Source organism: Pipistrellus kuhlii, unplaced genomic scaffold, assembly GCF_014108245.1.
Source record: "Pipistrellus kuhlii isolate mPipKuh1 unplaced genomic scaffold, mPipKuh1.p scaffold_m20_p_27, whole genome shotgun sequence".
NCBI classification, from domain to species: domain Eukaryota; kingdom Metazoa; phylum Chordata; class Mammalia; order Chiroptera; family Vespertilionidae; genus Pipistrellus; species Pipistrellus kuhlii.
Genome location: NW_023425526.1, coordinates 1,606,775 through 1,633,727, shown reverse-complemented (window position 1 = coordinate 1,633,727; position 26,953 = coordinate 1,606,775). Strand labels below are relative to the sequence as shown.

At 49.1% G+C, this 26,953-nt stretch overlaps 2 protein-coding genes and 1 long non-coding RNA gene across 17 annotated transcripts in view; 2 read left to right on the top strand and 1 right to left on the bottom strand.

Moving 5' to 3' along the window:
• INPP4A (inositol polyphosphate-4-phosphatase type I A) overlaps positions 1 to 11,294 on the top strand; it is a 107,035-nt gene extending 95,741 nt beyond the window's left edge. For 8 of the 15 annotated variants that reach the window (XM_036454093.2, XM_036454100.2, XM_036454092.2 and 5 more), the window contains 3 exons: positions 1,032 to 1,144; positions 2,232 to 2,386; positions 6,273 to 6,901. In XM_036454093.2, the coding sequence (XP_036309986.1) occupies positions 1,032 to 1,144; positions 2,232 to 2,386; positions 6,273 to 6,453 (449 nt within the window). In that variant the 3' untranslated portion in view covers positions 6,454 to 6,901. Of the gene's footprint in view, positions 1 to 1,031; positions 1,145 to 2,231; positions 2,387 to 6,272; positions 6,902 to 10,460 lie in introns of those variants that run through there. The other 7 variants (XM_036454096.2, XM_036454105.2, XM_036454097.2 and 4 more) reach the window with 2 other exon arrangements.
• Positions 11,295 to 17,753: 6,459 nt separating this feature from the next.
• On the top strand, positions 17,754 to 19,711 carry LOC123653033. Its single transcript, XR_006742666.1, has 2 exons — positions 17,754 to 19,568; positions 19,616 to 19,711. It is a non-coding gene; the product is annotated as an uncharacterized LOC123653033 (long non-coding RNA).
• LOC118727996 (cytochrome c oxidase assembly factor 5) lies at positions 19,426 to 26,924 on the bottom strand. Its single transcript, XM_036454106.2, has 3 exons — positions 26,717 to 26,924; positions 21,772 to 21,855; positions 19,426 to 19,897 (listed from the first exon to the last, which is right to left on the bottom strand). The coding sequence occupies exons 1-3, from the start codon at positions 26,921 to 26,923 to the stop codon at positions 19,856 to 19,858; spliced, it is 333 nt and encodes a 110-aa protein (XP_036309999.2). The 5' UTR covers position 26,924; the 3' UTR covers positions 19,426 to 19,855.
• Positions 26,925 to 26,953: the final 29 nt, after the last annotated feature.

Genomic DNA, 26,953 nt, shown 5'->3' with positions numbered 1-26,953 from the left:
TCCTCTGGGTGTGCTTCCTGCCACGCGGCTGCCTCCTGGCCTCCCTGTGCTGCCCACCCTGCCCCTGACCCTGTCCCTGCCCCGCGGCATCCCTTCCCCCACTCAGGCTGCCCGCCCCCGCTCCGAGGACTGCGCAGGCTCAGGGGCCCTTTCTGACCCCTCCCCTCCCCCATCCGAGTCACACTGGGCTCTGCCACAGTCTGTCACTCACAAGCACTGTGGGAAGGAGGGGGAGTTCTGTGCTTGATATTTGGGGTGGCCAGTTTCCAGTGATGCGAAGCTCCAGGAGGTGCTAAGGTGGACCGGTGATGAGGCCAAGGAGGGGCATGAACATCCCAGGGGGCCTCTGGGCACAGATCAGGATGTGGGATAACTAGCATAGGCCCTGTGCCCACCAGGGTGCGGTTTTGTGCTGGACACTGGATGTGCTGCCAGACCCCAGAATTGCACGTTTTGATTTGGGGGTTTAGGTACCGTGCTGTTTTCCTTAGCCATGACCTGGAGAGCCCTCTTTTTCTCTGATGACCCCGTCTGAACGTCCCAAGGTTATCAGGGGAGGTGGCAGTCTGATTGGTCTTTGGTCTAAGTCCCAGAAGCATCTGGAGATGCCATTTGGCAGAGGGAGCGGCTGGAGGGGTGACCCTGCCTGGGCCAGTCCAGGTCCACCTGCTGGAGGCTGCCCGCCCCACCTCCCCCACTGAGGGCCAAGCCCACAGCGTCCTCCGTCCCTGGGGGAGGGTGTGAAGACCAGGTGGGTCACCTCTGTCCTCCCTCCCCTCCTTCCCTGGTGGCCCTGGGAGGAGCTGAAGGGGCTGAGGCGAGCGAGTGCCTTGCAGTGACTGAACGTCAGCGAAAGGCAGTGCATTCTCCCGACATGAGGCCGGGTCCAGGCCCCACACATCCCGCTTTCTTGCTGAAGTCTCACTCGACTTCCAGCTGCAGCCAGAAGCTTCACTTTGCCATTTCTGAGCTCGGCGGCCCCCTGGGCTGCGCTCAGGTGTGGCACCAGCTCCCACGCCTCCTCCTCCTAGGCTTGCCTCGCTCTCGGAGCCAGACGTGCCTGCCGGAGCTGCTGCGGTTCCTGGGCCAGAACGTGCACGCCAGGAAGAACAAGAACGTGGACATCCTCTGGCAAGCGGCTGAGGTGCGCCCGCAGAGAGGAGGGCGTTTGAGGGAAAGGTCACTGGCGTCCACGGAGTCAAACTGCTGGCACTGTCCACGGAGCCGCGCTCTCCTGTCCGTGAGGAGTGTCAGGAGCTAGCGGCCTAGCGCAGGACTGAGCGGCTGGGAGGTTAGGCCGGAGGGCTCAGCACACACCTGCTCACCCATCGTACGTCTCCCTGCTCACCTGAGCGACGAGCAAAGTGTCAGATGAGTGCTCTGTGGTAACAGCGTGTCACGGGCCCTTGCCTGGAGTCTGTGGCCAGGTGGTCTGGAATTCACACGTTTCCTTATCTTAGAAGTGACGTGTACAATTGGTGCACACACATGTAACATGGTGCACGTATGCAATTAACGTCGCTTCATTAAAAAGTGCGACTATTTATACAAAATGGCATAAAGATGGTCAGTGGGCTTGCACCAGCTCAGATCTGAGTGTGCTCCCAAGTGAGGTTGCCACAAGCTTACCCTTTTTGTTTTAAGGCTTTCTGGATTTGGGGACGGTCCCTAGTGATGCAGAGGAAGTGGCCCAGTGCATCCTTCTATGGGGGAGGGACGCCCTGAGTGTTCCTTCCCAGCCCGGAGGGCCCGCCTGGGAGCCCCTCACGCGTGTGCCAGGCCCCGAGCGAGGGCTCCAGGGCAGTGTTCTGAGCGGCCCCCATCTGCGGGGAGAGGAGGAGAGGAAGCCAGAGAGGCCTGAGGCCCGGATGGGCGGGACCTCCTCTGGCCGCTCTGGCCTGGAGCTGGTCCGTGCTGCTCCTCCCGGTCCTCTCAGGCCCGCACCCAGTTGGAAGAGACTAGTCGGAAGGGCACAAAGAGAGTGACCTTCGAAAGGGAGGGGGCCTGGCTGGGAAGGTGCCCCCTGTGGGAGCAGGTGCCCAGGGCAGCCGGAGGGCAGAGGTCCCCTGGCAGTGCCTCTCTCCGTCGCGGGGAGCAGTGCAGAGGGAGTGGCCGGGCCTCGGGGGGAGCTGTGGCCACATCCTCGCTGGGCCCTTGGAGCCTCTGTGCCATGCGGGGCATCTCCTTCTGCAGAGTCGCCCTCTCAGCGTGGCTTGTTTTCCTGTGGGCAGGTCTGCCGCCGTCTTAACGGGGTCCGGTTCACCAGCTGCAAGAGCGCCAAGGACCGCACGGCCATGTCGGTGACGCTGGAGCAGTGCCTGATCCTGCAGCACGAGCACGGCATGGCCCCCCAGGTCTTCACCCAGGCCCTGGAGTGCATGCGCAGGTGAGTGCGTGCCTGCGCCGCTGCCGCGCCCGCTGCCGCTCCCCGCCAGGCCCCGCCCGGCCTCACGCTCTGGTTTGACTTTGGAAAATTCACTAGCGTCTACGAAGTCAAACTGCTGGCGCTGTCAAATGGAGACAGCGCTCTCCTGTCAGCCGAGGGGATGTACGAGCTAGCGGCCTAGTGCAGGACTGACCGACAGGGAGACGCAGCTCAAGGTGCCAGAGCAAGCCTGCTTGCCGTGGGCGTGAGTGAGGCCAGAGTGCTCAGCATGCACCTGCTGCTCACCCACCCTGTGTCTCCTTGCTCACTGAGCGACAGGGCTGTCTGCAGGCGGCACTGGGCTGCCCGCTTCCCTGGCAGTGGACACAGTTTGCTTTCATGAGCAAAGTGTCAGATGAGTGCGCTGTGGTCACGGCAGCCCCGCCTGCGGGGCGACCTCGCCCTAACGGGGCTGTGATTCAGGCAGCAGGCGTGTTTGCAGGTGAAACCTGCTGCCGACCCCTGCCGGGAGCACCCACCGCACATTCCAGAAGAAAGGATAAGAACCTGGTCCGTCTCCTTCGCTGTAGTCCCCAATGCTGTCACATCTCGTTTCCTGTGTCACTTCCACCAGTGTCTGTGTCATCTGCCTCTCACCGAGTTCTTCAGTGTTCAATTCTCTTATCCTTTCTGTATGTGTCTGCCCTTGGACCTTCCCACAGCGATGCACAAACGCCATGCCTGAGCCTGCCTCTTGATAATAGCGCTTTGTAAAATGGGACTGTTCTGCTTTCCAAGCTCCTCTGACCCTCTCTGCCGCCTCAAAACGCCTCCCTGCCCTGAGCCCCGGGAGCTGCAGCTCTGCCCGCCTGACCAGCTCAGGCCTCAGGCCCGGGGTCCTGGCACCCGGAGCTGTGGGAGGCCCGTCTGCTGACATGCAGACCTCAGCCAGCGGGGGGAGCGGAGGGCGCCTGTGGTTAACGGGGCGGATATTAGGAGCGGGTCCGTTCGGGAGCAGGTCCATGCAGGCAGAACCACACCGACACAGTGGGAGGCGGTTTCCTTGGGAACACAGTGATGCTGGGAAGCAGAAGGCGGCAGGAAGAGGAGGCCCAGGAAGGGGAGGGTTGGCTCCCAGAGGAGCTGTGAGCCGAGTGCAGTTGCTGAGCAGGTGCTGACACAGGACACCAAGCACATCACTTGGCCTTGGGGTCTCCGGGAGCCAGCTGAATCCGCGCACAGAGCACACCCCAGTCGGTGGACCAGGCCTGAGCCGGGTGTGCAGTGGATATGTAGACCTCTGCCCAGTCTTAGTCAGTGAGAACCAGAGTGCCCTCTGGCTGCGCCTGAGCACAGCGGCCTCTGGAGGCCGGGGGAGAGACAGGGACTGGCCGCTGGTGGTCTGCAGGTGCTCAGCTTAGTGTTACAGCTCAGACGGTCTATCACGTGATTAGTCAATATTCCTTGGAAGAAAATTAGAGTAGAGGTGGTCACTCCAAAAATTTTTCATATTTCCGTAACAAGTAACAGTGCTAACATTTGATACATACTCTTTCACACATACCTACTACCTACATACATACATGCATGCTTACAGGTGTGAGTGTAGTTAATTCACACATTGGTTAACCAGCCCCTGAATAATGCAGAAAACAAATATACAATTATATGTGCAATTCTACCTATTGTTTTAGCCTGCTGTTTGTTTATTATTTTTTAAACATTTTTATTGATTTCAGAGAGGAAGGAAGAGGGAAAGAGAGACAGAAACACCAATGATGAGAGAGAAGCATTGATCGACTGCCTCCTGCATGCCCACACTGGGGCTCAGGACCACAACCCTCGCGTGTACCTGACCGGGAATTGAACCATGACCTCCTGGCTCATAGGTGGACACACCCACTGAGCCAGTCCAGTCAGGCTTAGCCTGCTTTTTTCCATGTAACTGCCTTGTGAGCGTTTTTCAGGTTCACAAATACATACCTGACCATTTTTAGCATAGCGCAAATCACCCAATTGATGAGGTCACGAACTATTTAAGCTGTGTATGGTTTTGAGCACTTTACTTATTTTTTGTTAATCTAACGGTATTTTTTCCATTGATTTTTAGAGAGTAAAGCGGGGTGTGTGGGGGGGAAACATCGATGTGAGAGACACATCGCTGGTTGCCTTACACACACCCCCACCAAGAGCAGGTATCTAACCTGCAGCCCAGGTACATGACTTGACCAGAAATCAAGCCCATGACCCTTCATGCACATGCGGCTCTAACCACTGTGCACATTGCCAGGGCTGCTTTGAGCACTTTAAATGACGCTGTGAGCACTGGCATACGTCTGTGTGCTCCCAGCTACACTGTTCCTGTTGATTTCTCAGGTTGTAAGGCTTTAAGCCACATTGGCAGACTGCCACGCCGGGGGCACTCCCTCCCCGGGGCTGTTACCCCTCCCTCCCCCTTTCTGAGGGGCTGCAGCCAGGCCGCCTGTTCTCTCCTCGCAGTGAGGCCCAGGCCTGAGCAGGGAAGGCCTCCTGCCTCCTGCCCCTTAGACCCCACCGCCTCCAGTGATGTTTGTCTTCTTGTTTATATTTCTCTGAATTTCCTAACATCTCTACAGGGAACATAAATGACCATAATAACTATTTAAGAAGTTAGTAAAAACAACACTCCATCCCATGTTGCCTCCGCTCCCCCCAGAATCCTCAGCCCCAGCACCTGCAGCCTGTCCACCTGCCTGGTGGCACCTGGGGCTCTGGCCACATGCATTTGTTACATGTGGCTTCCGTGTTTCCTGCTTTATCGTGTGGGAAGATGTGTGTTCACACACTAGAAGCCAAGGGGACTGAGTCCTCAGCCGCTATTTCTGGCTGCAGAGGCGGCCAGGCCTGAGCACCCTGTGCAGGCAGCGGCAGCAGGGGCCACAGCCCCAAGTGAAGGAGTGGGTTTGGGGTCCCTGCTCTCTCCCTGATACGGGACCAGGCGGGAAAGGGCAGTGAGCAGGCCGGGGGGGCACCTCCTCGAGGCCCAGGGTGGCTGGTGGCAGTGCCATGCTACCAAATGTGAGCAGCCAGCTCTCAAAGTGTGCCAGTTTGGGGGACATAAATATTCAAGCCGTCACGGGACGCCATGGGACAGGCGGTGGGAGCGATGTGTCCGTTGCTGGTGGCCCCTCTGCCTCCAGCCCCCTTGCAGCCCTCACACAGGGCCTTCCCACGTGGCCTGCCCGGGCTGGGCGGGGGACTGTCCGCTGGTGCCCGCAGCCCCAGGTGTGCCTGCCAGAGGGCACATCCCGCAGGGCCAGCCCGGCTTCTGCTGCCTCTGGGAGAGCCAGGGCGCCTGGCCCGCCCCCTCCCTGCGGGTCCTCGGGGGCTGCCACTGCGTCCCTGCCTGCGGGCTGTCACGCGGGCGCGGACGCGGGCTCTGCCTGCGGTTGGCACTCGAGGTAAGTGGTTTTGTCTGAACCGCTCGCGCATCAAGAGGCAGCGTGGGCAAGCTCAGCACCTGTGGGAAGGTCACCCAATGGTTCTTCATGCTCAGCTTGCTGTTTGAGGTCCATGTCTTCGCAGCATGTGAGCGCATGGCAGGCCGCATGTGCCGGGCAGCTGAGCGTGAACATGGAAAACCATTCCGTCTGCCTACGTGTGTGTTTCGGTAGACTACAGTACTTTTTCTTATTTCCACTTCTCTTTCTCTCCTTTTTCTTGTAACTGTGCTGGTTTTGTTTTGGTATCTCTTTCACACCTTTTCTGTTGTGGTTTCATCCCCTTTTTTTTTTTTTTTTTAATTTTATCTTTCGGTTCTCCTCTTTTTCCCATAACTTTGATAAAATCCATTGCATGTGTGTCTCTTTTTTCTTTATTTCTTTTCCTTTTTTCTTTTCCTTTCTCCCAAACCTTTTCCTTTTCACAGCATTGGAACACGGGAGGTAGTCACCCAGAAGAACTTGAGCGGCCTGGTGCCCATCCGAGACTTAAGGCTAGACCCCAGCCTGCTCTGTTCCATCCCGCTGCTAGCGCTGAGCCCCAATTTACTGATTGTGTGGCTCTTCCTGAGCTTAGCGTACCTGGTGGCCAAATTGCGTTGCAAATGAATGTCATTATGAAAAGTTAGTCACAAGACAACCAAAGTGCCAGAGTATGTCCCACCACCGGGCACCTACCTGGACAGAGGGATGTCAGAGCGTGGTCTGCCGGGAGAGATTCATGCCTTACGGTTTGCCGTTGGTTGTTGGGAACTGTGATACCTGCCGAATTACTTCACCCAGAGGACTCGTTTGTTTAACTCCTATAGTGTCAGTGCTGTACCATGTTCTCACGGCGCCTGTGCCTGCACTGTGCGGCTGGCCTGTGATCACCTGTACTATCTCTTATTTTCTGATGTAAAGCTGTTTGTTACCTGTATCTCTCACATGCCCTGTTTCCAAGAGAAAGGAATTCTGTCTGAGAAGAATTTGTATATTTGATACTATTCCTTACATGTGCCGTGACCTTCCCTTGCCTTTTGAAGAGAAATGAGGACGGCAGATGCTTTGTAACTGGTCCTCCGTGTGAGCCTCTTTAATGGGACATGGCCTTCCTGCTTTCACTTCAGACACAGCCCTTACGTTCCAGAGCAGACAGCTGGCAGAATCATAACATTTCCCTGCTCATGTTTATTATTTCCAGTGTGAGATGACAGAAGCTGTGAACACAGTAGCACATTGTACCGAATGAGGCACACAAAATAACATTGCATGTGGCTTTCTATGTACTCTTCTACATCCTGATAGACCGTAAAAGCAATTACAGGAACTAATGCATAGAGTAATGAAAGGCTGTTAGAGTTAGACACGTTCATTTCCCTTGAAATAGCATTTTTCATTTTAAAGAGCTTGGTATTTGGATTAAAGTCCAGACATCTTTTCTCTCCAGAAATCAAATGTAGTTAATAATGTAAAAACCAAACATCAAAGAAAAATGACCCAAAAATGAGGCTTGACTTTCGGAGAGTTGTGCCAGATGGAGCTGTGAGAGAGGAGTTACTTTGGTTTCTGTTATTATCGCTCCTAATTTTAAGAAGGCCCTGTCCATAAATTGGGGAGACTTAACATCCACACTGGCAGGAGTGGTGCCCCTGTGATGGTAACAGAGCATTCCACAGGCCTCAGGAGCAATGCCAGAGCTTCTGTCTGCAGCTCAGATGGTGGTGTGATCTGGTTTTGACCTCTGGCTGGCTCCCCACACTGTCCTTTATGAAAATGGTTTTTGTATTTTACCCATCTAGAAAAACTGGCTTTTCCAGAAACTTTGCACTCACACATGCACACAAACCCAGTCTGGCCTCTCCATCCGTCTCCCAGACTTCCAGAACTTATCCTGGGGCTTCCCTGTTTTGGCATCAGACCTGAGTCTGGGTTCTAGGGGTCGCAGAAGCAGTTAGCAGGAGCGAATGCAGGAGGACTGATTCACCCGTGGGGAGGACCTTCCCGCTTGCTCTCCTGCTTGTGGCGTACGTGACTCTGGTTCGCTTTACGTGGAGGCGGGAAGGTGGAGCCCACACAGGCTGTCCCCACGGCCTCCCGGGCACAGCTCTGGGGAGAGATTGGCCATGCCCTGGGTGACGCGCACTGGCGCTCACCTCTGACTGCACAGCCTGTCCTCTTCCCTGGGCCTCCTCCATTGTCTGTGACTCTCGATGGACGCCCTGGGGACCCCCGCAGAGCAGGGGGCCATGCTGCAGCAGAAGCCCAGAGGTGGGTGGGGCCGGCTGCTTCCGGCTGCAGTGGGCTGGGCTTTAGGTGAGGATGGGGATGGGAGGGGGAGAGGGTACGGTTCTTTGTGGTCCTTTGTTTTGCTCTCCCGGGCCCAGTCCAAAGCCAGCACATTGTCACTCGAGTCATGGGGGCCAGCACAGCCCAGGCTGTGGCCTGTTGGCTTTGGGCAGAATAGCTGAGAAGAGAGACTTGGTGTGCCCACCTTCATACTGGGTTTCAACCTCAGGAAGGCCTTTTACTCGTTAAATCGGGCCGCACACCTGTCTGGGCTCCCCTGCTTCAGTGGGAAGCAGGCGGGATGAGCAGGGAAGGCTCAGGAAGGGCGTCGCTGAGCGGTTGCTTCTAAAGGGAGGCTGGGGCCTGGCACGGCAGGCGGTGTCAGGGCCCTGAGACGCGGCATCCCCCACCTGAGAGGTGGGGCCCACGGGAGGGGAACCAGAGCTGTGTCTCGGTTCCATTCTGATTTTTCATTTAAATAGCTGCTCTCCAAAACAAAGCTTAAGGCCCAATCCATCCAGCCACTTAAGCCAGTATTAGCTTCTTTAATATATTTTATTGATTTTTTACAGAGAGGAAGAGAGAAGGATAGAGAGTTAGAAACATCGATGAGAGAGAATCATAGATCAGCTGCCTCTTGCACAACCCCTACTGGGGATGCGCCTGCAACTAAGGTACATGCCCTTGACTGGAATCGAACCTGGGACCTTTCAGTCTGCGGGCTGATGCTCTATCCACTGAGCCAAACCGGTTTCGGCCAGTATTAGCTCCTTTAACATATAAATAAAAGATAATGTCCAAGTTCCCAAATTGTTCTTCACTCCCCCAAAGCAGTTTGGCATTGATTCCTGATGGATGGCTTCTGAGAAGTATGCACATCCTATCTAATAATTGGCTCATATGCAAATGGACCCAACAGCGAAGACAGGTCCTTATGACCTGCACTGACCACCAGAGGGCAGACACTCAACACACGAGCTGCCCCCTGGTGGTCAGTGCACTCCCTCCCGCGGGGAGCAGGGCTCAGCCAGAAGCCGGGCTCCGGCCTCCGCAGCAGCCTCCGCATTCAGACCGGCCAGGTGTAGACCTTGAAGCTTCTGCTCCAATGGGATTAACTCTCACCTGGTTATTGGATGTAGATACACTCGGCCATCGCTTTCTCCGGGGCCTCCTGGCCTCCTGTGTCCTCTCTCTGAGGCCCGGAGGCCTGGGGCCAGGGAAGCATGTCTGAGTGACTAAGGTACTTAATCACAAGCAGGGGACTACTTTTCTGAAATACCCATGCTTATCTTCCGCATAAAATTACAGTCTCACCTAAAATATTTCACGTTCTTGAAAATGAGAATGTCTTTTTCACTTTAAAAGGCTCAGGCACTTTCCAATAACATATTTTCTTAAATGCATGATATAATGGTGTTGCTATGATTGGAAATATTTTTTTAAACTCACTGTTTCTTGGTAACTGCAAATTTTACATCTCATAAGGGAGTTTTGTACTAAATTTGATAACTAGTTGGTTTAATCGCTAGTCTTAGAAAATACAAAAATAGACTGTGCTGTAGAAAGTCTTTCTATCCAGAATTGCTTTTACCTGTTAATTTGGTGAACACTTCCCAGAGAATTCCCGATGCTCTCCTTCGGGACCATGAGGCCTGACTGCCAACCTCATCCTCTTGTCTGCATTTGCTTTGCACACTGGGTTACCAAGACAACCCCCACCAAATGCAGCACCATTTCTCTACGAAAGGGCGCCTGCGGGCTCTCACTCGCTCTGGCACTCCTCTGAGGGCAGCCCCCGGGGGAAGGGGTCCGGCTGCCACCAGGGACGTGGGGGTCCCTCCTCCACACTCCAGCCCTGACAGCCATTCAGACCGGCCAGGCAGCCGCCGGGGCCACCGGACGGTGCTTTGCTCTTAGGGGACAGCCGGTGGGACGGCCTTCTCAGCCCCTGGCTTTGCTAAATAGAAAGATGTTGCTTCTTAAAGGCTTTGGTAAGAGTCACACTACATTTTCATTTAACTTATGTAACAGACTGAACCACCACAGAACCACGAAATACTAGACGTGAAACACAGGAAACCATTAACCATAAAAAAGTGTGTGCTGCCACTTACAGTGCTGCTTTCGCAAATGCAAGACTCGGCCCCCCACAAGCGCCCATCGCTGTGCTTCTTAACTGCCTTGTTCAGAAACCATCTACGTGTGTATTGTTGCAATAGTCCGGCACCCATTTAATTAACCTTTTTTTTAATGCTATAAAAATAATCAGTTCATTTCATCTTAGTTTAAGTCTTTTCTTTTGTTCCTTTTTTACTGCTGTCATTTCTTGTGCTTGTTTTTTTCCCCAGTGAGGGTTGTCGAAGAGAAAATACAATGAAGAATGTTGGAAGTCGCAAATATGCGTTTAATTCCCTGCAGCTGAAGGCTTTCCCCAAGCATTACAGGCCTCCCGAAGGGACTTACGGCAAGGTTGAAACTTGAACACGCGTGTCCTCTCCTTAGCTGTTTAGAGCCTGTGGGTGCCCTCTAGTGTCATTCCTGTTCTTCACGAAGACCTGGGGACTGGTTTTTACTTTGTGTTTTTTAAAAGATATTCACTAAAGCGTCTATGAAGCATGTTTTTACTCGGTTGGAATTAGTAGGAGGTAATGTTGGTCAATAGTGTGGATAGTAACAACTGCCCATTTACCCGCCTGCAGCCAGAGCTCCACAGAGAGACGTGGTGATCCTCACCGGTGGGGCGCCAGCTCGGCAGGCCTGAGACGCTGAGGCGTTTTAAATGCCCCGCAGGCAGCTGCTCACTTATTTTTCTACTAAGTAACTCAAAATTGAGCATCGAATTACAATCTACTTATAAACCTGAATGTAAAACAACAAATAGCAAACAAACAGTTGGGTCCTGGACAGACAGTAAGTGTTAGATGTGAATTCCAGTTTGGGGAGAGGGGAGAGCAGGTGGCTCGGAATGACCCTGAGGGCACAGGTGGGGCCAGAGCGCAGGCTGAGAAGCAGCAGACGGGCCTGATGGAAGAGGACAGGTGCCAGCCGCGCGCTCACACGGGTGGTGCTTCTGTTCCGCCGAGGTCTGGCACGGTGTGAGCTTGGGAGCAGGGAGCCAGCTGCCTGCCTGCCCTCTCAGCCTGCGCGTCCGGCCCACCCTGCCCGGTGCAGGTGCCCTCCCCGGGGTGCCCCTCCCCGGGGTGCCCTCCCCGGGTGCCCTCCCCGGGGCCAGGGCCTCTCAGCAGTGGGGGTTATGTGTAGACAGTGGAAGCCTAAATCTTTTCAGAACAGACTTCCTTTGGTGGGTTTCCCAATTGTCTTCTAAAAAAACCATACAATCATGTTTGAAGGTCTGATGAAAGTGACTTTTAAGTTTGCAATAATTGTTACTATCTTCTCATTCTGTTATGAAAGGTGACTATTGAGAAAGTTGAAATTAGCTCTGAAAATGAGATTTTGAAAGGGATTAATGGGCCATAAAACAGGGATTTCATAGAAAATGATGTCTGGCCATCTATTATAAGATGATGAGTCTTATCTGCACATAGCAAAGTTTTTCCTCGGTTTAAATGTTTTTTCAATTGTTTATTGTGATTATGTTTATATGTTATTTAAAAGGCTGTAAAGGAAATACATGAGACACGGTGATGATGTTGATCCCGATGACTGGTGCACCCTCAGGAAGTCCCTGTGTCTAAGAAATGCCACTTGGAAACATGGGGCACTTGGGCCTGGGACCTGAGGCACAAGCCAGAGTGCCCGTGGCAGGGACCCAGGGGAGAGCAGCAGGGAGGGTGCCGGCCGATGGCCTTCCCGGTCCCTTCCCCCCGGGAAGCCAGTGCGCAGACAGCCTGCTGTCTCCCGAGGCTCCGGGAGGGGCGGCCGCTGGCGAATGGGACCTGGTGTGGAGGACGGCCCAGAGGGCAGCTGCAGCTCACGCGCTGTCAGAGCCCACACCGCTGTGCCCACCGCGGAGGGGGGCCGGGCAGGCTCTCCCGGGCCCATCCCTGTTCAGTTTCCAACGTGGCTGACTTAGCCTTTACCTCTCACCGCTTCATTCTTTTTGTAATTTTTCTAGTATCTTTTATATTTTCATCTTTTTTATTTTATCATCACTACCGTTTAAAATATTCCCTTGTCTTCTTAAATTAAATGCCACCCACATTTCTGTTGTTGCTGTCTGAAGAGCATTAAATGCCTTCATTTACCAAAAGGGAATATAGCAGATGTTGAGTCAACTGTTAGCAGTTTTGCATGGGTCACCTTTTTATGGGTTATTTTCCAATTTGGCCTCATATCATGTACATCATAACACTCGAAGACTTGGCTAACCATGTGGGAAACGCTCAGGCTGCAGAATCCTGCCTGAGCCCTGCCGCGGCTGCCTCCGGAGCGGCCAGCCTCCGGCACCGCCCCACTCCGGCCGCGGAGCGAGGCCCCGAGCGAGGCCGCTGCCGGGCGGCAGCCTGGGGCGCCCAGGAGCTTGGCCCCCAGCTGCACAGGAAGGCGGTCTCATGGTCACCACAGAACAGAGGTTCCGCCGGACAGGAAGCACTGAGAGCTGAGCACCGGGGCGCTGTGGGTGTCGGCACCGCAGCCGTTGCCTTTGGTTTCCTCTAAAACACGTGGACATTGTGTAGTACAGTTTTGCCCCTGCACAGGTATATTTGCCAAGCTTGGTGCACTAAAGTACTTCTATTTATTTGTTTTGGCCAGTATTAATATATATATATATATATATATATATATGTAAACATGTACCGTTTTATATATTCTTAGCTCATTCAAAGCCATGTATGCTGTAAATGTGCTAGTCTTTAGGATAATAAATACCTGACGAGAACGTTACACTTGGCCGTGCCTGGTTCATTCTGTTGCATTCGGAGGACTGGCTCTCCGGTGGCGTCTGATTGGACGATTATTAGTGGGCGTTGCATCGCGTGCTTCCATGTTTGTGAACAGGCCCAGGAGACTCGTTTTACGACCGTTTTCACTTCCCTGGTGGGGCTAAGAGCATGATGTCCACTTCACAGACCAGGTGCCAATCCTGCTGTCCCTCCTTGGCTCTGCTTCCTCCGTGGAAGGGATGGGCACAGTCCGTCCCTCACAGTAGGGAGCGGCCCGGGGCTTGGCTTTGTGCGCAGGTTAGTTCCTGGCCACGCCACTGACTCGGTCACGTCTCCGCGGGTGCCTGGCCTGCGGCAGCCCTTGTTGAGATGTTTCATTGATGGTTTGTTTGTTCCTTATAACCAGGACCACGTCTGGTACCTGTTTTTAGACACTTCCCCAGTGACTTCCCTTGGATAAGTTCCTGACGGTAGAAATGTACAGTTAAAGGACAGTGTAAATGTTTTAAAGTTTTGAATTTTTCATACAGGCCTACCCAGGGATGTTGCCATTTGGGTCCCAGACAACCACAGTGAAGTGACTGTCACAATAAAGCATGTCACACAAACTGTATGGCTTACCACTGCAGATAAATGTTCATACTGTACTGTAATCCATTAGGTGCGCAATAGCATTATGTCTAAAAACTAACGTGTTTACCTTAATTAAAAATTACTTTATTGTTAAAGAATGCTGACCATCATCTGGGCCTTTGGCAATTCATAGTCTCTGCTGGTGGAGGGTCTTGCTTCAGTCTGTAAAAACACGGAGTATGCGAGGCCCAGGAAGATGAGGTTCGCCTGGTTATTCCCAGGAAGTCAGGCTTCCCACCTGTAGCAGGTGCCTGTTCCTTCTATCATTGCTGATGTTAAAAATGGCATCTGGTTTCAAGTTCGGTGTCTTTGGTTACTGTGAAAACTGAACATCCTCTATACTTCTGCTTGTATAGCTCTACTTTGTGACCTTGGAGTGGTGGTCATTTTATGGATTGTGAGATACAAGACTGCACATCCGTCTGTCACGTTGCCAGGTTTTAAGCCCTAGTAGTGAGTGTCTTTTAGCTTTACGGTATGGGTATAGAGAAGTTTTAGATTCGTATGTAGTCAGTTATACCTTTTTATGCTTGTTTTGAAAACAAGCCCTGACTTCACTGAAGGGGAGGGACATCAGTCCCTTTCTGCCGGCAGAAGCCCCGCCCCCTCCTCGCCGAGATTTGGCAAATGGGCAGGAGCTCTGCTGTTATTCCAGTTGTCACTCCCCAAGCGAGGACAGCCCGGGGCGTGGAGGGAAGGATGGTCACACTGCAAACCTCTCCACTCCCTTTGTGCCTCGGCAGTGTCTCTGCCAGGATTCCTCCGGCACAGGCTCCCAGCTCCTTTTTGGCAGGCCTGCATTCAAACACAGACCTTAAGGTGCTGACATTATTGTATCATGTAACAAAGGGAAAGAAAACTGAGACGCTGGGAATTTCCACAGTGAGAGAGAACTTTTTTGTTGTTGTTATTCCTCCCCTGAGGATATTTTCCATTGATTTTTAGGGAGAGTGGAAGAGAGTGGGAAAGACAGAAACATCAATGTGAGAGAAACTCATCGATTGGTTGCCTCTTGCACAAGCCCAACCAGGGCCTGGGGTGGGGAGGAGCCCGCAACCAAGGTACGTGCCCTTGACCGGAATCGAACCTGGGACCCTTTGGTCTGCAGGCTGATGCTCTATCCACCCACTGGCTAGGGCAAGACATCTCTATTAGCGAGATGGATGTAGAAACAGCATTCCATGGCTTCCTGCACTCGCCATCCCTTGGCTCTGTGCCTCTCTCCCTACCTCTTACCGTCCCTCCTCACTGATTTGCTTGTCAGCCTCCACCCACCACTGGCATGGTATTCCCTAGGTTTCTGTCCTTAACTTTCTTTGCACCGAATGCTTTCCTGGAAAAGCCTCATCTATTCCTATGGAACATATGACCAATTATATGCGATGATTCCCAAACCTCTAGGTCCCCCTGGGCCTCTAGGTCCAGATCCACCAACACCAACACACGAGTGTCTCCAACAGTCTGTCAACGCCACATCCCTGCATCCTCCTCCAAGCAGGCTGAGCCTTCCCAATAAATGACCCTGCCTTCCACTCTGAGGTCATCTTCTCCCTTGCCCAACACATCCCAACAGCCACTAAGATCTGTATCACTTCAACCTACCCATAATTCCATGCACACAGCCCAGGTCCATGCCCATGTTCTCTCTGATCTGGACCATCACTCAGGCTTCTCATTTCTCCAAGGCCTTTCTTGTGGCAATTTCTCACCACAGAATGAGGGGCCTTTTAGGAAAATATTTTCCCTCATATAATTTTTAATATATATGACCATTATATCATTTATATCCTATCCATCGTGCTAACTTACCTTTAATTTTGTCTAGCATGTTGCTCTGTGTTCAAACAGCAAATGTAATGACTTTTGCAAAGGAGCTACTCAGAAAGGTTTATGGGATGAATAGATGGATAAATGAATTCTCTTTGGTGTTCAATCAAAGTAATTCCTATTTCAGCACTAGATCACGTTACTTTCTCGGGTGGAGGGCTGTAATGTTACAGCAGTACCCACGTCCAGGGTTTCATTTTCCGAGATTATAGCTCACAAGAAGGGTAAGTACAGTAAGATATTTGGAGAGACCACATACACATAACTTTTATTACAGCATATTGTTGTAATTGTCCCATTTTAGTTAATTATTAATCTTACTTTGCATAATTTATACATTTATCACAGGTATGTATGTATAAGAAAAAACATATATAGGACTCAGTACTATCCACAGTTTAAGGCACCTCCTGGACAAGGGGGACTGTATTCTAAAACCTCACAAGGAGCCAAATGCAACAAGCTCAAGAAAGAAGGAGAACTCAGGAGCAGAGGCTGGCAAACACCAGAACAGTGGTTTTTCTCCCCGGGGTGAGCAGGCGGCCTCTGAGGAAAGTCAGGGGGTTCATTCAATGTCTGTTTGCCTGGATGGTAGTGCCATGATGATTTAGCTATTAGTTAATATTATACAAATGTCCGATGTATTTTTCTGTATGTCTATTATATTTCCCGGTAAAATTATAAAAACTTGACCCATCTCCCAAACCTAAGAAGAAAATTAAGAAATCAATTCCATTTGCAATCACACAAAAAAGAATGAGATACTTAGAAATACTAATAAACCTAATGTTGCTAAAAGAAATTAAAGAAAACACCAATAGATGAAAAGTCCTCTCATGTAAACGGATTAGCACACTGCACACTAAGATGCCAATACTCTCCAAAGTCTTACATACGTTCAATTAATCCCTATCAAAATTCAAATGGTGTTTTCTGCAGAAACAGAAAAATCCATCCTAAAATTCATATGGAAGCTCTAGGGACTCTGAATAGTAAAAACAATCCTGAAAAATAACAAAGTTGGAGGACTTATACTTTCTGATTTAAAAACTTATTACAAAGCTCTAGTAATCAAAACAGTGTGATAATGGCATAAAGCCAGAAATAAACCCTGGCATATACAGACAAATGGTCTTCAATAATGCCAAGAACATTCAGAGAGGAAAGGACAGTCTTTTCAACAAACGATGTTGGGGAAAACAGGGTATCATATGCAAAAGAATGAAATTAGACCTTACACCATTTGTATACAAAAGTCAACAAAGCTCTAGCTGGTTAGGCTCAGTGAATACAGCATCGGCCTGGGGACTTGGTCCAGGGCACACGCCCAAATTGTGGGCTCCATCCCCAGTAGGGGGTGTGCAGGAGGCAGCCAACCCATGGTTCTCATCATTGATGTTTCTCTTCCTCCCTCTCTTCCTCTCTGAAATCAATAAAAATATTTTTTTTATAAGTCAACTCAAACTAGATCAAAGAACTAAACATAAGAACTGAAACTAATACAATTAGAATAAAACGTAAGGGAAGAACTTAATTAGATTGGGCAATGATTTTTGGCTATGACACCAAAAGCACAGGCTACAGAAGTAAAAACATAAACTGGACTACATCGAATTTAAAACTATGCATCAAATACAACCAACAGAGTGAAAAGAAATGGGAGAAAATATTTGCAAATCATCTATCTGGAAAAGGACTGATATACAAAGAACTCCTGGAACTCCGCAGCAAAAGAAACAGCCCTATTTAAAAATGGGCAAAAAGCCGAGACTGGTTTGGCTCAATGGATAGAGCGACGGCTTGGGGACTGAAGGGTCCCAGGTTCGATTCCGGTCAAGGGTGTACCTTGGTTGCGGGCATATCCCCAGTAGGGGGTGTGCAAGAGGCAGCTGATCAATGACTCTCTCATCGATGTTTCTAACTATCTCTCTCCCTTCCTCTCTGTACAAAATCAATAAAATATATTAAAAATAATAATAAAATAAAAATGGGCAAAAAACTTGAGCAGCCATTTCTCCAAAGATGATTTTCTAATGGCCAACAAAACATTAAATGATGAAAAGATGCTCACTAGCAGTAGATGGTGGCTGCCAGGGATGGAGAGAAAAGGTAATGGGGAGTTGTTTAATGGGTATAAAATTTCAGTTCTGTAAGATGAAAAAGTGAATATATTTAACACTACTGAACTATATACTTAAAAATGGTTAAGTTGATAAATTTTACATTATGTAGTTACTATATAGTTACTAATAGAAGTATCAGAAATATTTTTGATAATCCAAGGTTCCCAGATTGGAGCAGGCTGGGCTGGGCTGAGCCCCCCCCCCCCCCCCATGCACAAATTTCATGCATCAGGCCTCTAGTCATAATAACCTCAAAGTGCAAACAACCTAAAGTCCATCAGCTAATGAATAGATAAGTAAAATGTGGAATATTATTTTGCAGTGAATCTTAGTAAAGTACAAATACTACAGCCTTGAAAACAGTGAAAGAAGTCAGTCAAAAAAGACCACATATTATTTGATATAGGCAAATCTATAGAGTTTTTTTATTTTTTTTTCACTATAGACAGTTATTAATGGTTATTGGAAGTGGGGGAAAGTGGGGAATGGGGAGTAACTGCTAATGGGTATGGGGTTTCTTTTTGGAGATGAAAATGTTCTGGAATTAATGGTAATGGTTACACAACTCTGTGACAAAAAGCACTCAATTGTATATACTTCAAGGGTAATATTTTTTTAAAGTTTTTTTTTAAATTTTGAGAGAGGGAGAGAAACATCATCAATCAGATGTCTCCTGCACACCACCTATCGGGGATTGAACCTGCAGCCCTGGCATATGCCCTGACTAGGAACTGAACCTGCAACCTTTCAACCTTTGGTGCAAGCGATCACACCCAACCAACCAACAGAGCCACACTGGCCAGGGCACAGGTAACTGCATTACATGTGAATTTCTCCCGATGAACTTCTCAATAAAACTGTCACATAATTTTATCAACGTTCCTTTTAATAAAAGTTATAGCACTTAGTTACACAAGAATTGAAAAAAAATCCAGCATTTCCCCGTTCTCAGTGAAAGCAGTACACACACTAGACCTCTGGGATTCTGCAGGGACTGGTGCTGGCATGGAGTTCCCACTGTAGGTGAACATCCACAGAGGAAAACAAGCTATTGAACACCTTGCCTGCTTTAACTGATGGCCTGTGGATGTTATGAAGATGTGGCTCATTTTTCTTCAACACTGAAAATGAAGTTGAAAACTTTATTATACAGTACAGCCCTGTACTGTATTGTGATCTGAATAAAGTCACTGATTGTAAACTTTTTCAAGCATCTCGTTTCCACTCTAGCTTTCCATAGTGAGCTCGTCTTTTTCAGTTTGTGCGGAATCCTCCTCCGCTTTGGGGTGAGGCCCGTCACCCGTCCACTGTGGTCCTCGTGGGAAATGTGAGATCCCGGCCCTGTTCCTCTTCCCGCGGGAACTGCTCTAATCCAGGGGCAGTGACCAGGGAAGACAGTAGCGCTTCTGTAGAATGTGACTCCTGGCAGCTAAGGGAGGAAGTTTTCTCTCTCCTTTGTGGATCCTGGCTATGAAGGAGGTGTGCTTTTGGTTGACACTGACCTCTTTCCCAGCTGGAGAAAGGGCCAGCCTGAAAATGAAGCCAGGAAACAAACAGCCCAGCGAGGGCAGAGCCCGGGCTACAGCAGCCAGCGGTGCCTGACGTGTGATGTTAAGGTTATGAGGCTGTTAAGTCAGTGAATCAGTGCAAACGAAGCATTTCTTCTCCAAGAACTCAAACCAATTTATTTTATAACTAACCAAGACAGATAAATAAAAGACAGTTTTATCCTAAACTCCCCCAGGAGACATTTTTTCCACGTGATCGATTTAACAGTCCCATTAGTGGCCTTCAGAATATTCACAAAGGATGTGTACAAAGCGTGTCATTTGGTTGAATCATGTTTGAAAATAATCTTTGTGCTTTAAAACAATTTTGTTGTTGTTAATCCTCACTTGAGGATATTTTTCCCTTGTTGATCAGATAGTAGAAGGGGGTGGGGCTACAGAGAGGGAGACACACACAAGAGGTTGCCTCCCACCTGTGCCCCTTCCAAGGTATCCCCTTGACCAAGATAGAACCTGTGGTCCTCGGGTCCGAAAGCGGACCCTAACCATTGAGTGCACTGGCTAGGGCCTTTAAAACGCATTTATTCTCCCTTGCTCGTAACTGGTCAATTAAAATTTTCTTCTAAAAATAACTCAGAATAAAATTATTTATAAATATTAAGAACAGAAATCATGCATTCTCTCCAGTGCTCCATGGTCCAACCAAACAGATGTAAGAAAAAATACGTTTTCAACTTTGGCTTCTGTGTTTTAATGACCAGGGGAAATCCTTGTTGTATTCATCTTGGTTTCCACAGAATAGTTATCAATATCCTTTTCTTCCTCTGAATCTTGATCTGGCATCCAACTGAAAATAAATGTACAATTAAATCAAATATTGTACATAATTAAATACAGGTTTGCTAAAGGGCATCACTACTGGAGAGAAGTAAACCAGTTTCGGCACAATTAAAAAGACAATTGTCAAAGCTCTTTCTATGGAGCGCCGGTGCCTCTCCCCACTCCCCCGGCATTGTCCTGGCCTCTCTTCCTCCTGTGATCCAGGGTCCTGTTGCCTCCGACCTCCTTTCCTGAGCCCATTCCTTTTATGGCTCACTTCGCCCTCCGTGACTTTCTAAATAAACTTTCCCTTATAGTCAGTCTTGTGTCTGAATTCTTTCTTAGCCAGAACTCATATACCAAGGTTGCTCCAATGCCTGGTGCCATTTCCTGCCAACAATACAACTGACTCATTTTAAATGTACAATTCACAAGTTTTTAGCATACTCAACCATCACCGAAATCACTTTCCAATCCTCCTTCCCCCTTCACCTGCACTAACAACTGTTAATCTTTGTGTTGCTGTAGATTTGTCTATTCTGGACATCTATAATAATAAAATATGCTAATTAGACTGGACGTTCTTCTGGACAAAGCCGGTGGCAAGGGAAGCTTGGGTCCTGGTGTCTGCCGGCAGCCAGAGGGAAGCCGGGTCCCAGGTGCCAGAGGGAAGTTGGTGCCGGCAGTGGGGGAAGGAAGGCCCCCTCTTGCATGAATTTCGTGCATCGAGCCTCTAGTTTAATACAAATGCATATATGCAAAAAGACTGAAGAACAAGTGAGCTAAGTGTTTATCTTAAAGCTTTAGAAAAAGGACAAATTAAACCTAAAGATAGTAGAATGAAGGAGAAACAGAATAATTAAAGACTAGAATTTTTTTTTTAAAAGGCAATTGTCAGAACTACCATAAAACCTCACAAAGAAACCAAAATATTAAAGATGGGATTAAGAAAGAAGTTCCATTTAAGGTCACAATAAGGATTTTGTTCTCAAGTAGTCTACAAATTACATTTATCTTTTTCTCTGAATTAATTTCAATATATGTTGTTCTAACAAACTATTTTCTAATTAAGTTTTGTTTAGGTTAATATCCAAATGTATCTGAAATCTTTAAATAGCAACTGAAAAAAGAGGAGCCTTGAAAAATCAGTAACACAGCCATTTGGGGATTAAAAACCCTCAGTTACCTACTCGTTTGGTGACAGGCTTAGCCCCTCAGTGTAGCCCCATGGGGGGAGGAGGAGGGGGAAGAGCAGTCAGTACATAAGGCAGACCTGCCCAGGCTGTCAGGATCACTCCCCAGAAGCTACAGGGAGCAATTACCTTACAGACACACCCTACCAATGAGCCCAACAGAACAATGTGGGACAGCCAGCCGTTTCATCTGATCACTACATGAAGCTGAGCCATATTTTCAAAAAATGAATAATTTTTAAACGTGGGAATCATAATCAGGATAAAATGCTTTGTACTATGAGCGAAAGATAATTCAAACTTCCCATCTAAGCTTCATTCTGAGTCCTACACTCACTGTTTGAAATACAAAGTAAAATTACCAGCACAATTTAATTGTCTCAGGTTTTTCCTAAGCATATATAATTGAAGTTGCATTAGTGAAGTGTGACAGTAGTCTTTTCCTGGAGGACTAAGAGTGAATTACCACTTTACATTGTACTTGCCAAGACTTCATTTGCACACTTCAGAAATTCGCAAAGGTCAGCAGCTACAGTGCGTAGTGGCAGAGCAGCAGTCAGCTGTGGGTTTTCATGAACGCCACCTCACATTGCTCCCTCCCTCGAGTTCCAAATAACGTCACTACCACCAATGACGAAATACGAGTCACTCACGTATTTAATTCTACACAGCTAGTTTTTAATGTGAGCTTTTAAAAATATTTTCTTACCATTGATCGTTTACATTCAAAAAATGAATTTTTCAAAGCTTTGCAGTTTCCTTCCTTCAGACACTGCCGAGGGGATTTTCCTTCCTATGACAAACAAAACAATGTTAGTACTTGGAAGTTGCCTCAGAAACTACAAAATAACGGCCCTTCTGAAAACAGTTCTTTTTTAAAAAGCAAATGAAAATAGTAATTTATGTAAGAAACAGTTCATAATTCATTTTGACTATTGCTTAAAGGAGAAAAGACCAGAATTTTTTAAAAAGGGTAAACTAATTCTGAGCACTTGGGGGGGGGGGGGCTTAGGGGGGACTTGAGGTCTTGAAAACACTCGTTTCCACAGGATACTTTTAAACAAATGTTCGTGTACAAATCTAGAAACTGGTATCTCCTGCTCCTATGGATAAGAAAAGGAGTAAAAGTGAAAGGAATAATGGTTTCTTCATTGTTCTTAAAACTAAGACAAGAACTAAAGACAAGAGAGTGTGTGTAGAGGGAAGGGAGGAAGGGTGGGAGGGAGGGAGAGAGAGAAGGAGAGAGAGAGGGAGAGAGGGGGAAAGAGAAGGGGAGAGAGAGAGAGAACAAATGCATGTGACAGATCAGGCATCTGGTGAATGTGATGCAAGCCATCTTTGGTGCCACAACACATCCCTGCATTTCCCCCCTCCTGCCCCCATGCCAGGCCCTCTGTTCTGGGCAGCTCATCTGAGTGAGGACTGAAGAGGAAGGGAGCTATGAGCAGAACTGGCACGTGCTTGTGAGAGAAGATCTGCCTGGCCTCACGTGAATTAACTCATCTTTAAACAATGAAAGCTCCAAAGGAGGTTACACAGAAAACTGGATTAAATCATCATTCCCTTTTGCCATCAAAGACATGATGCTGTTATAAGAATGTTTACAAGAGAAATGCTCACTTCTGACTCTTAATAAAAAGACTTTTTTTTCAAGCTATAACTATTAAAAATTTGCTTTGACAAGGTAACAACTGCAAACTACCTTGTTTCCCCAAAAATAAGACAGTGTCTTATATTATTTTTTTCTCCCAAAGTTGCGCTAGGTCTTATTTTCAGGGGATGCCTTATCTTTCCATGCCCTATGACTTATTTTTGGAGGATGTCTTATTTTCAGGGAAACACGGTAGGTAAGTAGTATTTTTCTTTTAAGATAAGCATGGAATAAAAATCCTACTACTGTCCGAGCTGGTTTGGCTCAATGGATAGAGCATCAGCCTGCAGACGGAACGGTCCCAGGTTCGATTCCGGCCAAGGGCACATGCCTGGGCTTCAGGCTCCATCCCCAGTGTGGGGCATGCGGGAGACAGCCAATCAATGATTCTCTCTCATCACTGATGCTTCTCTCTCTTTCTCCCTCTCCCTTCCTGTCTAAAATCAATAAAATATATTTTAAAAAATACTACTACTACCTCTACATTATCAAAAAATATTTTAAATAAATCTGCTATAAATTTAACTTAACACAAAGGTATTTAAATATACTGGACACATTTCACAATTCAAAAAGGCAAGATTAAAATTTAATAGCAGCAAAATTTCTTTTTGAAAGTCCTATCCTATAATTTGTCTAGTAACTAAACCAAAAAAAAAAACCAACAACAAAAAAAACCAACAAAAAAAACACACACCAAGAATAAACAAACAAACAGAAGAATGTGGGAAGTTAGAAACTCCTGCCTACACAATGATACCAGGTAGAAAAGAAGATGCACACACTCAAAGGCTAACGGGCATCGCAAAGCAGGGGGAAGTACCTGCCAGAAGGGTTCAGTTTACCAGGAATATCCTATATAATCCTACCTTACAGAATAATCCTATATAATAAAAGGCTAATATGCAAATTGGCTGAACGGCAGAATGACCCGTCATTAGGACACTCACTGACCACCAGGGTGTAGACCACATGTGTCAAACACAAGGCCCGCGGGCCAAATCCGTCCCGCCAGGCCTTGCAATGTGGCCCGCACCGCGCTGTCATCACTGCACTCCGCTGCGTTTCCATCACAATGACAGTTTATGACTGTTCAGTAAACCATTCGGCCCGCGATTTAGGCTGGATTTTAGATTTTGGCCCCTTCTCTGATTGAGTTCGACACCCCTAGTGTAGACGCTCAATGCAGGAGCTGCCCCCTGGTGGTCAGTGCGCTCCCACAGGGGGAGTGCAGCTCAGCCAGAAGCCCTGAGCCGGGCTTACTGCTGGAAACACAGTGGTGGTGCAGGAACCTCGCCCGCCTCAGCTGCAGCACTAAGGACATCCGACTGATGAGCGGGCCTAAGCCGTCAGTCAGCCATCCCCCAAGGGCTCCTGGACTGCAAGAGGACACAGACTGGGCTGAAGTCCCCCCCACCCCCACTCAAATGCACGAATCTCGTGCACTGGGTCTCTAGTCCTGTATAATAAAAGAGGAATATGCTAATTATCCCTTATGTGGTGAGGCATAATGACTGACCGTGTAACAACTGGATCACAGATCTGCAGGAGGGTGGGGCAGCAAACTATAAGCAGGCATCATGAGAGGTACAGGAGGGGGCAGGGAAGCCAGCTATGGGGGAGGACCTACGGGAGGGCGGGGTACTGGGCAGAGAGCTACAGGAGGGTGGCAGCAACCTACTGTACAGATTTGTGCACAGGGCTACTAGTAGATATATAAAACATCTGGAAAAAGTAGACTGAACTTGAACTTTCTAATTATGTGAGGTTTAATGACATCAAGCTATGATTTGCAATTCATGAGGAAAAAATCAAAACCTTACATTATTTTACTACTAAAGGAATACTAATCAAATAGAACATATACTGTTTATAAACATCAGCCTTATGCAGTGCTTTGCAATATAATGATCATTATATCTTCCTACTCAAAGTGAGTTCCAATGTAAAATGAGTCAAAAAATTTTGAGGATAAAATGATCTGGTTCAGTGTTATTTTAAAAGCTCAAATAGCAGAATTAAGGTTCTCTAAAATCAGAACAACTTTAGTGTTATTGCTAAACACTAGATGTTAATGAGATAAGACAGAGTACTTACTATTTAAACAGAAACACCTGGTGTGTTCATGCACCAGGAAAAATAACCCAAATCTCACCTGCTCTGCATAATCAGAGACTTTCCCCCAGGCAGATCTGACGCCCCATCCCAGCACGGCACCCACGCCCCAAATCACGAGAGACTCCCGTCCCGGGTCTGCGCGGCCCTTTGACACTCCAGCTGAAGGCAGCCGTCAGGATGAATTTACCACACACTAAACGCACTTCCCTAAGGGGCTGTTTATAAGCAGTAGGTTCTCCTCCGTGGCCGAATCAGCATCAATCAGGCCAATATGGACCAAGTCTGTGCCACGTGTCCTGGTCATGCGCTCTGCCTGCAGCTTTCTCATTCTCCAGAGGCGCCATTTCTGCACAGGAGAAACGTGTCCCATTCATCTGTATGTGCCCTGACCTGGAGCTTGGCACTCAAAAGTTCGCTAAATAAATTCAATCTCTGCAAAAACAAAACCCAGCGTGGTTTTCCCTTTACTACCAGCAATCCCTCCACACCCCGAGCTGCTTTCCTCAGTCTCCTTGGCCTTCCTGATGCTGGGTGTCAGGATAAAACGCAAGCTCCTCCTGACCCTGACCCCACCCTCCCGCACTGCAGCCTTCTTCCCAGGCCGCCCGCCACCTTCCCCATCCTCCAGGCACCACCGGCGGGGCCGCTCCTGCCCTCCCAGCTCCCTGCCTGCACCCATAACCACCCCATAACCACCACCGACCCCGCTCCTTTCCTTAATCACCAACCACTCAACCAACCCTTTAAGACCCAGGCCAAATGTCACCCTGTGAGACACTTCCAAATGCTCTGATAAAATAAGGCGCTCTCCACTGGGCTCCCAAGGCATTTTGCTTTTTTTTTTTTTTTTTTTTTTTTTTTTTAATATTTTGATTTTTTTACTGGGAGGAAGAGATATAGAGAGCCTGAAACGTCAATGAGAGAGAAACATCGACCAGCCGTCTCCTGCACACCCCCCACCGGGGATGTGCCCGCAACCAAGGTACATGCCCTTGTCCGGAATCGAACCCCGGACCTTTCAGTCCGCAGACCGACGCTCTACCACTGAGCCAAACCGGTTGCGGCGTATTTTGCTTCTAAATCTACTCATTATAAATGCCTGCACAGCGTTTATCTCAGGAATTTAGCTCCTTAAGCATCTATTCTTCCCTTCAGACCAAGCTTGTGTCAGCAGTGAAATCCTTGTTTTGGGTCCGCGGGATCCGGCATCTGGATCCACTGCCAGGCGTTTGCTCGGAGCAGGGGAAGGAAGGTGCGGGGAAGGAGGCAGCAGCCGGCGGGGAGCGCGCACAGGAAGGCTGGCCCTAACTCACTGGTCTCACGGTCTGCCGGGCGCCAGAGGTAGTAAGCCAAATGTGAACCACCAGCCAGTAGGAACACCGGCACAGCCTTAGGGTTAAGTCCGTTCTGGGTAAGGTGACCAGACGTCCCGCTTCTCAACAATTTGTCCCGCGGCGTTTTAAAGAAGTCCAATTTTTTTTTAAAACGCCTCGGGACAAACTGTTAACCATCAGGACTATCCCCCCAAAACCGGGACGTCTGGTCACCTTAATTTGGGAATAACTATCTTTTCGTTCAAGTAACAGCAACTTTCTGAAGTTGTATCTCCAGTTGCCACCCAATGAACTGATTGCCCTCTGTATCTGGAAAAGGCAGCATCCAATAAACGTCTTATTTCACCGAAACGGTTTAATCTCCACAAAAACCCAACGGGGCGGCACCGTTAGCTTCCATTTAGAGCCGGAGGGAACCGCGGCTGCCACGGTGGCTGCGTCCAGGGTCACTAAGTCGGAGCTGCAGTGCGCACCGGCACCCGTAACCGGTCCGCGGCGCCGGCCGCCGCCGCCCCGCCGCCGGCCGCCGCCCCTCCCGCCGCGGCCGCTACCTGGAGCACACAGCGGGACTGCAGCAGGCAGGCGCCCAGGTCCTCCTTCACGCCCGCGCACGCGCCGCCCTCCGGCTTGTCCTCGTAGTACCGGGGCATCGCCGCGCCCGCCGCCCGCCGCGGCCGCGCTACTTCCGGCCACAACGGCAGCGACCCGGCTGCCCACCTGCGACGTCCCCTGTGGAAGGCACCGGAAACCGGCAGCATCAACTTCCGGCGAGCCGCGGGGACTGCAAT